Source organism: Pyrgilauda ruficollis, unplaced genomic scaffold, assembly GCF_017590135.1.
Source record: "Pyrgilauda ruficollis isolate IOZ18807 unplaced genomic scaffold, ASM1759013v1 scaffold2, whole genome shotgun sequence".
Classification (NCBI taxonomy): Eukaryota; Metazoa; Chordata; class Aves; order Passeriformes; family Passeridae; genus Pyrgilauda; species Pyrgilauda ruficollis.
Window position 1 is genome coordinate 2,524,513 of NW_024519206.1, and position 14,115 is coordinate 2,538,627.

A 14,115-nucleotide genomic window follows, 5' to 3' on the forward strand; every position below is an offset into this window, starting at 1 on the left:
AGCCCCTCTCATACTTTGATTATGTTTGAACTACTTTTCACAACTGCTAGTGTTGGGACAGATAAGAAAACAACTCTGATACCTTAGGAAGGTCATTAGCATACGATATTCAATAAACATAATCATTTCTATCCATCAGAAGTGTGCTAGGAAGCAGCAGGCAATTTCTTTGGGGAAATACTACAACATGACATGTTTTACTTAATCTGAATGTTAGAATTTTCCCATACTCTACCACTGTTGGAGCAGGATGGTAATTATCTCAGTGAGACCCCGTATGACTAACATGGCAGATTTTGGCAGCTGTTTAAACAAGCATGAGATTATCAGGTGCTGTAGATGAAGACAAGGCTGTTGTAATGAAAAGCAAGTTACAGATCTTACAGTTCTTTTCCATTTGTACAAGATTTGCTTACAGAAGAAGCTTTACTTTCATTTTAGCCTGATAAAAACTGTGGGCCAATCCAAAATACTTCATGGATATTTCTTGCGGCCCTGATTATCCTCTTGTGAAAGGCCTCTTTACTGCAATCAGCTGCATAGCAACAGCCTTGTTTTAAAAAAAAGCAAAGATGTAGTCAAAACGTCCTGATCATCCCTGAAAGTGGGTGAATAGAACAGAATACAGCATTCCTATTTCTTGGGAAATTATGAGCAGCTTGACTCCCAAATTCTCACACTAATTCTTACCACCTTAAAATATCAGCAGTTTGCTTTCCAGAGCTTCCCTTTGTGTGAGAACAGGTTCAGAACTTCTGACTGCACGTACTTACAGCATGAAGCAACCCATAAATAGTTACTCAGGGAGGTGTGCATGCAGAACAGCAGCTTCCAAAGGCATGGTCTAGGGTGATGAGACCCAGGGGGATCTCACCATCCAAGGATGGGGAAGACCCTGGGCTGCCAGAGGTGCCAGATAGCAAGAAGGCTAAGAAGAAGAGAGACAAAGGAGGCTGTGACAGAGCTTCAGCAGCTCTTCCGGCCTATGGGAGATCTGCTCTGAACCAGATGCTGGAAGAGATGCTGTCTAAGCAAGAAAAGACGTTCTCACAGTACCTGCACAGGCATGGGTTTCAGAGATGCACACTGAGAGCCACTGAGCTCAGCAGGAGCAGGAGCCCAGTGGAGTTTGTGGCCACTCCACCAGTGTGTGTTGCCCTCCCAGCTGTGAGGATCAAACAGGTACACCATGGGCAGATCCCACATCATGGTGACAAGTGCTTGACTGACGGTTCTGGAAGCTTGAATCTACCCTACCACAGCTGTGTTCCAAAATACACCAGTGTATGCAATTATGAAAAATTACATTTAGGCTTTCATATAACTAATTTTCAATGTTTCATAAACAGGAATTATTCACAAGTCTTTTAAGTGTTGGAAAGAAGTACCAGACTCTGCATATCTTTGTGACTAGGGCTTGGTAACAATTTAACAGATTTGGACTCAGTGAACATGCGCAATTTTTTTTCCTCTCAAAATGAATTTATTTTAAAATATAATATTGGTCTAGGGGGCCTAACTGAAAATAGTGTGGCCTTCAGCTGCAGCATCCATTTAGTCCTTACTATGCATGTTGTGGTTGGCTCAGGACACAAAATTGGAGTATATGGGAAAAACTACTTCATCAATCCTCATTTCCAGGGCCATTTGTAGGCACAGTTCTTACTTAAGAAAATAAAGTAGAGAATAGAAATCTCTTCCGTCAATGTCCTGAAAAATTGACTGGCCACACAGGAAAGAGACCCAAACCTTCTTCTTCTTCGTCATTCTCAGAAGTTTGATGCTGCTGGGCACACTGTGGTGATGCTCCATCTTTCTTGTGAAGAGAAATGTGCACTGAGGACATGAACTAATTGCTCCAACATACCAGGGCTCACGTACTTGAGGAAACAAATCTCAGTTATATTCTGTGGCTCTCAATAATTACAAAAAACTAGAGAGCATCAGTCTAAAGTGAACTATGACATATTGAACAATTACATTTTCTAGTGGGAATCCCTTTTTATATTAGATGACTATATGATGATGCATTATCATGTATCCAAAAGCAAGGGAATCCATCAAAGAGGAAGCCAATAGGGAGTTGCTTGTATTTCTAAATAAGGTTTTGGAACAACTGACACTTCAGTTTTTTTTTTGGCAAAGACAGGTTATTATGGATCTGTACATGGGAGTGCTATAAATTCCATGCAAAAAATTGCATGCATAAAAGAGATGGCTTCTGTCAGAAGGTACAAAAAGCCCTTGGTGACAAGTCTAAAGGAGGTGGTGGGAAGGAAGTGTCTGCACACACCAAGTAATTTTTTGTCTGTGACAAAAAATTGAAGGAGAATTATGAGAAGAAACTGAGGAAGGCTTCTACAAAGCATTAACTCTATATAGAGGGCAGGGTGTGCTCCAGCTCTGAGATTGTGTTAGGGAATCACAGCTACACTAAGAAAAGAGATTTCAGGTAAAGGTCTCCCCTGCTCAATAGGGGTGACCACCACAGGGGAACTACCAGCACCCACAGTGGACCAAAGAGCACGAAGAGAGAGCCTGGAGCCCAGAAGAGCAAACAAGGACCTCAGGGTTGTGTTGCTTTGCAACAGCTCGCAGTGACCAGCTGGGAGTGCAGGTCACAAATGACAAGATGACAGAAAACCATGAAAGTCATCAAAGAAGGGAGATCTAGAGGGTGTCTTGTGGGGTGGGTAGAGGAGAGGGATGGGAGATCACTCCTGTCTGTGTCACAAATCACCTTAATTACTGTATTTTCCTTAGCCTCAGATAGTGGCTGACATGTCTCACAGTTCTTGGAACAAAGGAGTGATTTGAAGAACCAACAGAGTGGGAACAGCCTTTTTGAAAGAGAGACACCCTTTACCCATTACAAACCATAAATAACATGCAAAAAATGAATGTTTTCTACCATCTGCAGATGGGGAAGTTTTTGGAAAAATGACTGAGGCAAAATATTTTTCATATTTGATCTCACAGCAGTATTTTAGACAAGTTTCATGATGGAAAGAAAAGCTTGTTTGTGGTCTGCTTTTGTGACTGTGGCTTCTTCCCTACTGAAATGGAAATTAACCTAAGAGATATCAAAGTAGAGCACAGTATGCCCACTGCAGTGGGGAAGGAAAGCACATCGAGATTGGAAGAGTGAAAATGTAAGTTAAGTTATCTACTGAGGTCAGAATATGAAGTGCTCTTTGGTGCAAAGGTATTTAAAATGAATGCAGATGAGGATCTCACTGAAGAGTTTTTAAAAGAAATCCTCCCCCTGAGTGCTGCAGGAATGAGCACAGATCTAACATTGCACACTTGCTCTCACGGGTAAGAGATTTAAAAGGTCTGGGGTCAACAGGGCAAGGATCAGTCCTGAAGGGCTGACCTACAAACCCATGCTGTAGGTCAAAGCACCTCAAGTGCTCAGAAGTGCTGTTGACAATTTTAGTTATCAGAATATTTACAGTCCTGTCACTTGACTGGGAGCAAAATAAGCTGGATCTATTTCTTCATTTGACATTGGCTTTTATAGGAAGTATTGCTGTTCTCTGTCAAGACCCCTATCAAGCTATGCAGATCAGATGAGATTCAAACCAGAAGAAAGCTGGTCTCTCTCAGGCTCTTTGTTGCAAATGTTTCTGAGCATGGGTGATTTCACAGCCAGTGCATTGCCACATGCACCCTTGGAGGGTAGGTAGAACAGCCAACCCAAATGGTCACAAACACCAGAATACTCTAGTATGCCTCAGGCTAGAAGACTGCTCTTACGGATGGAGATGGTTCCTCAAATCATTAACTAATTCTGGACAAATTCTTTTGGGACTAAGTTAGCAGAAATGTATTAACTCTCCTCAATTATTTCTCCATCTCTTCAGCTCTTCTTTGATAGAGGGTTCTAATCCTGAACCATGAATTCAATATTTTACTGAAGTAATGTGTTCTTTGCTGTTCTCCTAGATTCTCCATGATCTCATTTAATTGTTTTCTTTTTACCTCCTTCTATCCATCATTCTCTTACTGTTCTCTACTTTCCTTTCCTTTTTTATCTATATAAATTTAAGTGGCAAACAGCATTGTGGACAAACTCTGCTAGGCTGAAAGGAGAGGTACAACCCAATAAGTAAACCAGGTAGAGCAGTTGCTTATGGTCTTCAACATATTTTCTACAGCATGTGAGTTTCTTTTGCTTCTCCAAAGGGATTTGATGAGGAGATGCACAGAGGTATTTCACATTCAGATGTTAAAGAAGAAGATGAGAACCAGAGGGGCAGGTGGAGCTAACCAACAAAACAGAAGAAGAAGAAGAAGAAGAAGGAGAAGAAGAAGAAGAAGAAGAAGAAGAAAGCTTTCTTCAGGAGCACAGGGCTAGAATTAGATGGGGAATAAAGTGGCAGGCATCATGCAAATTACTCGTACCACACCAGGGTAGTGAGGTGCTTGCTCCCAGCAGCATCACTCAAACATATGCTCATTCTGTAACTTAGGTTCTGGGCAGTATTCTCAATTCTGGCTGCCTATAATATCTATGATTTTATGATGACTAATAATAATTTGAGGTTTCACAAGTAGAGTTCAACAAAAGGATTCAATTTTTGTGAGAGGTATTTAGTCAGGCAGAAATGAATTTACTACATGTTTAGAACCACAATTACTCAGCCATGTTGCCTACATTAAAATAGATGTAATGTTGATATGAAACAGTTGAAAATAATATTTGAAGTAATAAATAGATTTATAAGATTATTTTTCATTTTGGTCACTTTTCTAATAGCAGATCAACTATAAACAGTGAAAATCCATCACTATTTAAGTCAGTTTGTCTCACAGAACAACATTAAGGGCAGCTTTCAAACACACATGTTCCCATTATATGCTGTAGCCTGTAAAACACAGAAATGAAAAGCATAACCCTCTTCAGACTTGCAGTTCTGTCTCACCAAGAAACAATGTTTTCAAGTTCAAACTTTTATTAGGTAATTTTATTAATCTTATTAATCTTATTTCTTTTGAAATTTATTAATAAGGAAAGTCTTCCTTCAACTGTGGAGTACAACAAGTATAACTTGGTACTCATTTTTCTCAACATCACCACAAGTTTAAACACAGTGGGTGTCATGAACAGTTCAGTTTTCTTGTACTTACAGTTAGAAGGATGATGAGTAAGAAGCAACTCTGGGTTGTTTTTTTCATTGTGGAGTTTTCTTGGAGAGACACGTTGCAGATGACCCTTCTGGGAATTAAACAACAAAAATAAAAGCATTATTGGACATTTACAATAAATTCCTTGTCTTTGTGTATGCATGAGCACATTTTTAGACAGTCTAGACTCTATGTGTGTGGTTGTTTGAGCACCCCCAGTCTTACATGTGCTCAGGTTTGATCTACTTGGAGGTTGGTACACTTTAAATTTAGTTTCCTCTGTGAATCCCTGGTGGTGAGTACAGATGGTGTGGGGTACAGCTCCATGTTACTGGGTCACCAGCAGCTGATGTGTTAAACCCTGTGTCTTTCCCAGCTGAGGCTACCTTGGTTGTCCTTTTTCAGCTTCTTCTAACCTAATATAGAGCTGCAGACCAATGAGCAATCTGGATATTTTAAACTTGACTTGCAAAACCCAGAAAGAGACAGTTTGCAAATAAATGTAATAGCAGCTCAAAAGACATATTTGTGGAGCTAGAGAAAGTCAGGGTTTGAGTAATCTCTAGCCAAATGAACAAGCCCATGTGGCAGGAAAAGAGAAACTGGGAACAACAGGCTGGGATTACACGCTCCATAATGCAGGTGGGTGGCTGTGCTGTGGATAGACACACAGCAGGGTAAGCCTCAGGCCATCGAGCATGACTGCTTCAGCACAAAGTACTGGGGAGGCAGAGCATGGACACGACTCCACAGGTTTGAAGGGAACTGGATCAGCAACTTTTTGGTTTTCTGTTTTTTTCCTACATCAACACTTCTCCCGCCTAACTGGAAAAAATATCCAGGGGCCACCGGGTATAGTCTTATTGCTTCACAGTTGTGGGAGTTCAAGCAAGCAAAGCTCTTTGCATTAACACATAATTTTAAGTTTTACAAAAATGTAAGTTGTGTATTAAATGAGAAATGCAGCTTTTGTCAAAGCACGTTGTGCCTTCTGATGTCTCACAGACCACTCGTGGTGTATGTGCTGAGCAACACAGCACATGTGGCTGTGAACACCTTCAGTCACAGTAACACAGTGAGCACTCACACACCTTCATTTTTCAGACAGCTTAAAAACTAGGAGTTAGGTGTTTTCTACCTGGACAAACAATCCTCTGAACACCCTACACATTTGAAGCCCATGAATTTAATGAGAAAAAGGCATAAGGACTTGGATGCTTCGTCTAGTTGACAAGCAGTGAATAATACAATGATTTGTGTAACATTTGTCTCAGCAACAGCATTCTAACAGCTTTTCTCATCTTTAAATGGTCTGGAAGGGCATCCCTTTTTAGAGGGAAAATAAGTATTCTCATCTGGGTCTGAAATATGCAATGTCAAAATGTAATAAAGGTGTGGCACTTCCATTTCAATGTAGAACATGTGATCCAGTCATGTGTCCAGCACATGTTGCAGTCATGTGTCACTGAGATTACATAAAATATAAAGTGATGGCCAAGAGGGCTCAGAGGATTTGTCTCTAATAGGAAGTAGTCTTATTACTGTCTGAATCTTCCCAGAACCATTCGGCTGTGTCAGAAGAAATGCAAGATGCAAATGATACAGAAATAATATGTAGTTACAATGTGCGCCACAAACTTGCATTTGATTAAGTCATGATAGACAACTCAACTGAAGCAAAAACTGGACATCTAGATCAGAGAAAAATGCCTGGAATTGTCTGCATATTTTCCAGGCTCTTCCCTGCAGGCTGTATTGGTTCAAACTGACAATAAAGATTAATGAAGAACATATAAACAATGACTCTTGGACAGCTGTACAGTGAGTACAAGCACAAGTATGTTGTTCATCCAGTTACACACTGTACTGTGAAGTGTTCTGCAGCATGGTGTAAAGCCAGTCTGGTGGGTGCCTCTGCTCTTGTTAGCATCATCACTTCTGCTGCATTTATAGGGATTTAGTATCAAGTAGGCAAAGGGAGAACTTTGTCTTACAAACTGTCAGCAGCTTTAAAATCCACAACAGTTCCTACCAATGGCACTGAGATTAACACAATACTGTAACCTAGAAAGCATAAGCAAGATCAAAATCAGCTGAATTTACCTCCTCTATGTCTGCCTTTCCTGCACTCTGTGCCAAGAGTGCCTGCAGCACCAGGCTGGGTTACAGCTGTAGATGTAGGTAAATCTTATCTCATGAGATTTTGAGAACATTTGTTATTGTGTACTGAAAGAGCTATTTAAAATGTTTCTTGCTCCTGTCTCTCCTAATTAAAAACAAACAAACAAACAAACAAACAAACCAATCTGTAAAATATTTAACATATTATTTTCCCTTGTGTTAACTAAAATGACGGCACCATATGATACTACGTATGAGTAAATGAGTAAGAACTATTTCCCATGCTGAATCTTAGCTAGTCTATTTATTTCTAGTCATTTTTATTTTAGCCAGCTCTAACCACAGGAATGGGTGACATGCCAGATAAAATCCAGCACCTTTTTTGTCTTTTTCACTGAAATCTTTTCCACTGGCAAAAATTTCAAGAACAGTTGAACAACAATATTTTAACTATCAAACTATAAAGCCCCTGACTAAGAATAATTTTTTTCTACTTTAACTATAAGACTGGCCCATAACACTACAGCACACTTAGGCTGGCATCAGTACTGGATCAAGGATTATGATCTCTTTGAAATTAAAAGGTACATGCAAATACAAAGTGTTGGTCAATGGGCAGGGCAGAAACAACAGGGAGGCAGAAAGATTCACACAAGGCGAACCCCAGGAGATGGACCCTGTCAGCCTGCAGACAGAGGAACAAACCAACACCTCCATGGCTCTGATCCCATCTCCAGTGATCCAGGTTCAGGTATGACATGCCAGACAAGCTGGGATGTGCAAAGCAGTATGCTCAAGTGCCTGCTGTTTTGGGTCTCTTGTGTTAGAAGGATCACCTTTTCACAGGGACACTACAGCCCATGGGCAGCCTGCTTGCAGCTGAAGGAAGGCTGGACAGCTCTGGAGCTGTGCTGTCAGGAACAGAGGGTGGAAACAGAGATGAGTCTGCTCCCCAGTGTGTGCTCACACCATGACTCAAGCACAGGTAGGCTTCCATGGCAGTACACAGGAGGTTCTCCATGCCTTCTCCTGGCTGCTCAGGGCCACCTGACTTGTGCTAATTCCACAGCCACACTATAGGACCACACTATGAAGTGATCAGGAAATTAGTTTTCAGCTGCACAATTTTAAAATCTATTTAAAAGGGGTTTTAAATTTATTTTCTTTTTTACAATTACAGATGGAGAAACAGCAATATTTCAAACTGCTTTCAAACCTGTTTTAAGAACAGGTATTGCAGATGTTTTAAGGTATGCATGAGTTTTTCCTGAGATGATGCTTATGACCATAAACAAAAGGAATTATAGATAATGTACTGATAGTTCTTGGGATCACCTGAGCTTATATAAGAATGATTATTATGGCAATGTAATACAGTTTAAAATTACACCAAAATTTGTTTGCTGAAGTCCCCAAGCAGGTTTTAGGTGTTGTGTTGATTCCTGTTCCTATAATATTCAGCCTTTTTCTCTAAGTCCAATGATGTACTTACTCAATTTTAAGTTAGTATAACATGCTGTATGTACTTCAATTTTAGAATATCCATATTTAGGGATTAATCAAAAGAACATTGCTAAAGCCCAGTACTTTTCTATGACTGTATTAATTCCTCAGCCCTTGTTGCTTGTAATAGTTACATACAACATCCCTGACTGTTATTTAAACTAGAATATTGTTCTTTCTTTCTTTGCAAAAGTAGCATTTATGTAGCTCATTGTGTGCTAAGGTATTCCTCCTGCTTCAGCTACAATAGTAATACCACAGACACCTTGGGACTATACCTGAAACTTATCTGAGGATGAACACAGCATCCTACTCGGTAATGACATCTCTTTTGTCTCTGTCTACAGGTCTACAGGTGTAATACTGTGCTGAACAGTACAGTATTACATCTTTAATAATGCTTTCATTACAGTTACCATTGGGTTATCCAGAAAATGGTACAACCCTCCCTACACAGCCATTTGCACAAGGCCAACAAGGGAAGTCAGATTTAGTCAGAAAGAAGGGTAAAAGAGGAAGATTTAAAAGAAGGCAGTAGAGCAACAATTCTCTGCCATGTTCTGAAGAAACAAAATTAAGAAAGAAAGAGAGAAAACTTCTTTAATTATTCAGCTATGATAAATCTGCAGTGCCATCTTTCACAATATTGCTGACATACCTTTAGATAAAGAAATGGTTTTAAAAATGGTTTACAAAACAGGAATTTGAGAAGTGGCTAAGTACAGAAATGTAATGCAAAAATCTCTTTCTCAGTGTGTTTATTATACTCAGAATTTTTGAAATGTCTCTTGCAACCTCACTACTAGGCTGTAAGTTTCTTTGGGAGCTTCTTTTCCACCCCATGCAGCTTTCTCAGGGTGACTAGCTGGGTACACACCTCAAACCACAAGGTCTCTATGTTTTCTTATTTAGATAAGACTTGCAGACCCTCCTGAGGAGTGCCTTGCCACTCAGCACAGAAGGCACCTCCCTGCTCTGCCTGCATTAACACTGGACTGGGAAACACTGGGCAGACACCAGTGAGCAAGGCACAGGCAAGCGAGCAGTTCCTGCTGCTGAGTGTTTAAGGATTTTGGGTCCAGGGAGGAAGTTGCAGGTGGATGTGTGTAGCTGAACATGCAGACAGTTTTGAGGGAAGTATTAAAATTATCCTCTCACTCCCAGTGGGATATTTTACTCCTGGGTTCCTAATTTAGGCTACTGCTTTGGGCCAGGAGTGAGCCATACATCACCCTTCTACAATTTCGGGTCTTGTGCAGACCAGAAGTATAGTTATAACCCCATCAGGAGAGGAAATGCCAGGCGTTTAATCCCCATGCCTGAGATGGGAGTAGAGCCAGTCCCTCCTATTTCCCCGGAACATTCTCTAGCCATTAGCCCACAATAGTCTTGAAATTGTATAAGTGGCACCAGGATCTCCTGCTACTTCCAACAGAAATCGTGATTGCTGCTCAGTTATTTCTCACATGGCAAAAACTGGTGACCATCAGTCCCGGGCAGAGAGACAGGTCTCCTTACAGACTCTAGTCAAGTGTCCAGGGAGATGAGGCAGGGCAGGAGATGTATCTACTGTCTACTACTCCTGCACTCCCTGTGGCCAACCTTTGTGCAGTACCTCAATGTTTTGTCTAGCCTTCCTTTTCATACAGGAATCCCCTGAGAAATAAAAATTCCACATTCTCAGTTTCTGGTGTCAGGCACATAAAGATATTGCAACATTAAAACTGCAGGTATCTAGGACACTTGCAGCTTATCTCATTTATTTTGGGAGTCTTGGAAACCAAAATGCTAAGTTGTGTGATGACTACTCAGTTGTTATTGCAACAGATCACAGTTTCCATTACTCGCCTGGTGGAGATTGTGAACTGCATCTCGAGTGTGTGCTCTGTTAACAAACTGAAACTATCAGCCATGGCAAATAGGCAATTTCAGATTTACACAGAGGAAATGACCAAATAATTCTGCTTTATTGTTTCATTTGGATTACATGGGAGCTGCAACACTTGGTACTTCATTTTTTTATTTAAAACCAGTCAACAAAAAGGGGTTGTTTAAACTTAGGTTTCCCTTTAAACAAATCCTTTCCAATAAACCAGATGAAAATAGAATGAAAGTAGCTACAGACTTGTCTGTGTCTATTTCTAAGGTAATTACAAAGTTTTCTGAGCCCCCACATTACATATCTGAGCAGCCGATGTGATCATACACACCAGTGAGGAAACTGAAGATGGAAGGGAAGAAGTTTATTGTATCGTTGTATTACCCAGTCTAAGAAGTTCTTAGACTGGGTAATACAACAGAGACAGATATAGTTTGAAAAAACAACAACAAAAAACCAATATATACACTTTGAATAGGAATTATTTTTCTAGGACTTTAAAAATATATGAGCCAAATTATCCAAAAGATTTTCAGGAAAGGCTGAACATTTTATGAAACAAAAGATAGTAAAGCATCAAAGGAGTTAGAGGACCTAAGCTGCCAGGGCATAACTTAGGTGGGGAGTGCTGAGGTATCTGGCTGGGCACTGATACAAATCCAATTTGTATGACATGTAGATATGGGTGGGTGTAGTACTTCTGCATCCTCTAATGACTGTAAACTGAGGGTGATGTCTACTGCTTGTTAGTAGCAAAAAACCCCACAGGAGCCAAAACTCCCCTACTTCTTCAGAGCTTAGGAAGCCATTGCTAATGACCCTCTTGCTGTTGGACAAGGGGTTTTGTGAGGTTGCAAGTAAAAGCAAAGAAAATTTCAGGAAGAGACTAGCAAATTATATCAGCAGATTTGTTGGCAGAAAAAGCTTGGAATACTTACACAAACCAGACTGTGTAATTAGTTTCTAAAAACTTCATTTTAGTCTTTTGCAAATGTCTTCTATGAAGTATTTTAGCCCAAAATGTTAACAGCATTATGTGAAGAGTTGCATACCAAGCAATTCTGGAGTTTGGCATCTACAGGAGCCTCTGTACCATGTTGCATTTCTCTGAATTTGGCAGTATCATACTGTTTTACCCAGAAATAGTGCCAGAGGATCAAGCTTTTATGTCTTTGCACCACAGGCTCTGGTCAAAGAGTGGTTAAAGGAAGAGGCTTAGAGATGGAGGAGACGGTGAATAATAACAGCACATCTGCCCCTGCATAGGTCAATTTAAGCTTTTGTGGAATTGAAATTTTAAAAAAAAAGTGACTTTTATGCTTTTGCAGTGAAAGAAGAAACAACACATGCAATTATGCTTTTACTTCAGACATAATGCAGGACAGAGAGTGATTTACGCTGTGACTCTGGAAAATGAGTTAATTGCCTTCTATCACTGTTCAGAGAATACCATCTTGAAATAATCTCACTGTTACAAAACAATTATTGCACACATAAGAATTACATCAGGCTCTCAGCACCCATCAAAGTATCATAGAGTGGTTTGGGCTGGAAGGGACCTTTAAATATCATCTAGGTCAAAACCCCTCTGCCATAGGCAGGGACACCTTCTACCAGCCCAAGTTGCTCAGGGCCCCATCCAGCCTCGTCTTGAACACTTTGGGGGATGGGGCATCCAAAACTACTGGGCAACTTGTTCTAGCATTTAATCTCCCTCACTGTAAAAAAAAATCTTCCTAATATACAGTCAAAATTCACCTTTTTCAGTTTAAAACCATTGACCTTTTCCTGTGACTACAGATCCTGGTGAAAACTTTTCCCGATCTTTCTTGTAAGACCCTGTTAGCTACTGAAAGGCTACAACAAGGTCTTACTAGAGCCTTGAGTCCTCCAGGCTCAAGACCTCCAGCTCTTTCAGGTTTTTTTCATAGGAGACAGCTCCAGCTCTCTGATCATCTTCATCACCTCCTCTGGACTGATTCCAACAGGTTCACATCATCCTTACTTTGGGGCCCCCAGAGCTGGATGCAGCACTCCTGCTGGAGTCTCATCAGAGCCCGCAGAGGGGCAGAATCCCCTCCCTCGATCGACTCGCCACTCTGCTTTGGATGCAGCCCAGGATACAATTGTCGTGTCACAATGTGCATACCTGATGATGGAGGCTTTCATTTTTTTTACTTTTTACAATCAAATTTGAAATACTGAAGTTAATGCAAACCTTACAATTCTGAAGCAACACTCAGGATTTTACTAGCTCTGCTTTCTGTAATGGATAACAAGATAAAATCAGCAATGTTTTAAGAATCTTGCTAAGTGCTGGGAAATGTTACCATGTTAAACAAAGAACAAAGAAGGATAAAAAACTCCGGAAAGCTGTGTAACAAAGCAGAGGAATAAAATCTATAGCAAAGCATTCCTTCTATTCAGAGTGCTGGGAGAGTGGGACTAAATGAAGCAGCTTTGGCCACTGGTCCACGTTCAACAGATGAAAGCAAGCACACTGCAGGAATTCCTAGTTCATCACTGAACATTCCTCAAATCAGAACACTTCCTTACCATTTTGCTGCATCATTATGAATCTCTGGCTTAGCATGTCACACAGTAGCACAGTATAATTTTAGCCTTTTAGGCCCAGCTGTGAAATATCTTTTGAAAAGTGCTTGCAATTTCTGGAGCACTTTGCAACAGTGCTTGTACAATAAGAAAATATGCAATTATCTACTTTTGGAGACAGTGCAGCTTGGACACAGCCAAAAGCTTGGGATGAATGCTACACTGCTGTAAAACAAAGGTTTCAAAAGAATTGCACACATTTATGTCAGACTAAAATATTTTGCATGGCCTGCAGAATTAAAGCAGAAATTTAGAATTATTCTTTCTTTATATAATATTTTAACAGGGAATGCAACTTTCACAGTCCTTATCACCTTTGTGGGCAAGATTGATATTAGTATAATTTAAAAGGAGAATTGTAAGGATACAGCTAAATACACATTGCTAAAGAAACTGAAACATGTTACACAGTTTCAGTCAAAATGTTTGAGTTAAGGAAAAAGCCATATTCATGGTTGCCTTATAACTTTAGCTGGAACACCATACCAACTGTACTGTACCTACAGCCTAGACCTTACATACAAAACATGCCTGTAAATGTATTTTAAAATACTCTAACAGATACTTGAGTTCAGTGGAGCAAGAATACAATGGCAAGGCAGACCTGGATGGACTTAGGAAGCACACATAAAGAGTTAGGGAGAAATAAGAAAAACTGCAGGGTAAGAGGTGAATGTCAGGTAATTTTCCAATTACCTAATTCTTTCTGTATCACACTGGAAGAATCTTCAAGTAATTGGATAAATGTAACCTCATACATTACATTCTTCTCTCTTGGATCAATACTTGTTTTGGTCAATACTTTCTTGATTTCACATATTAAGTTTTTGTCAAAAATTTTTGTTTTGATTAGAGCACATACTGCAAAG

The 14,115-nt window shown here is 40.1% G+C and overlaps 1 protein-coding gene across 1 annotated transcript in view; it reads right to left on the reverse strand.

The window, feature by feature from the left end:
• CALCR (calcitonin receptor) overlaps window positions 1-14,115 on the reverse strand; it is a 155,524-nt gene that overhangs the window by 61,948 nt on the left and 79,461 nt on the right. Inside the window, exon 2 of the mRNA XM_041466549.1 lies at window positions 5,134-5,221. Coding sequence (XP_041322483.1) covers window positions 5,134-5,181 — 48 coding nt within the window. The 5' untranslated portion in view covers window positions 5,182-5,221. The remainder of the gene's footprint in view (window positions 1-5,133; window positions 5,222-14,115) is intronic.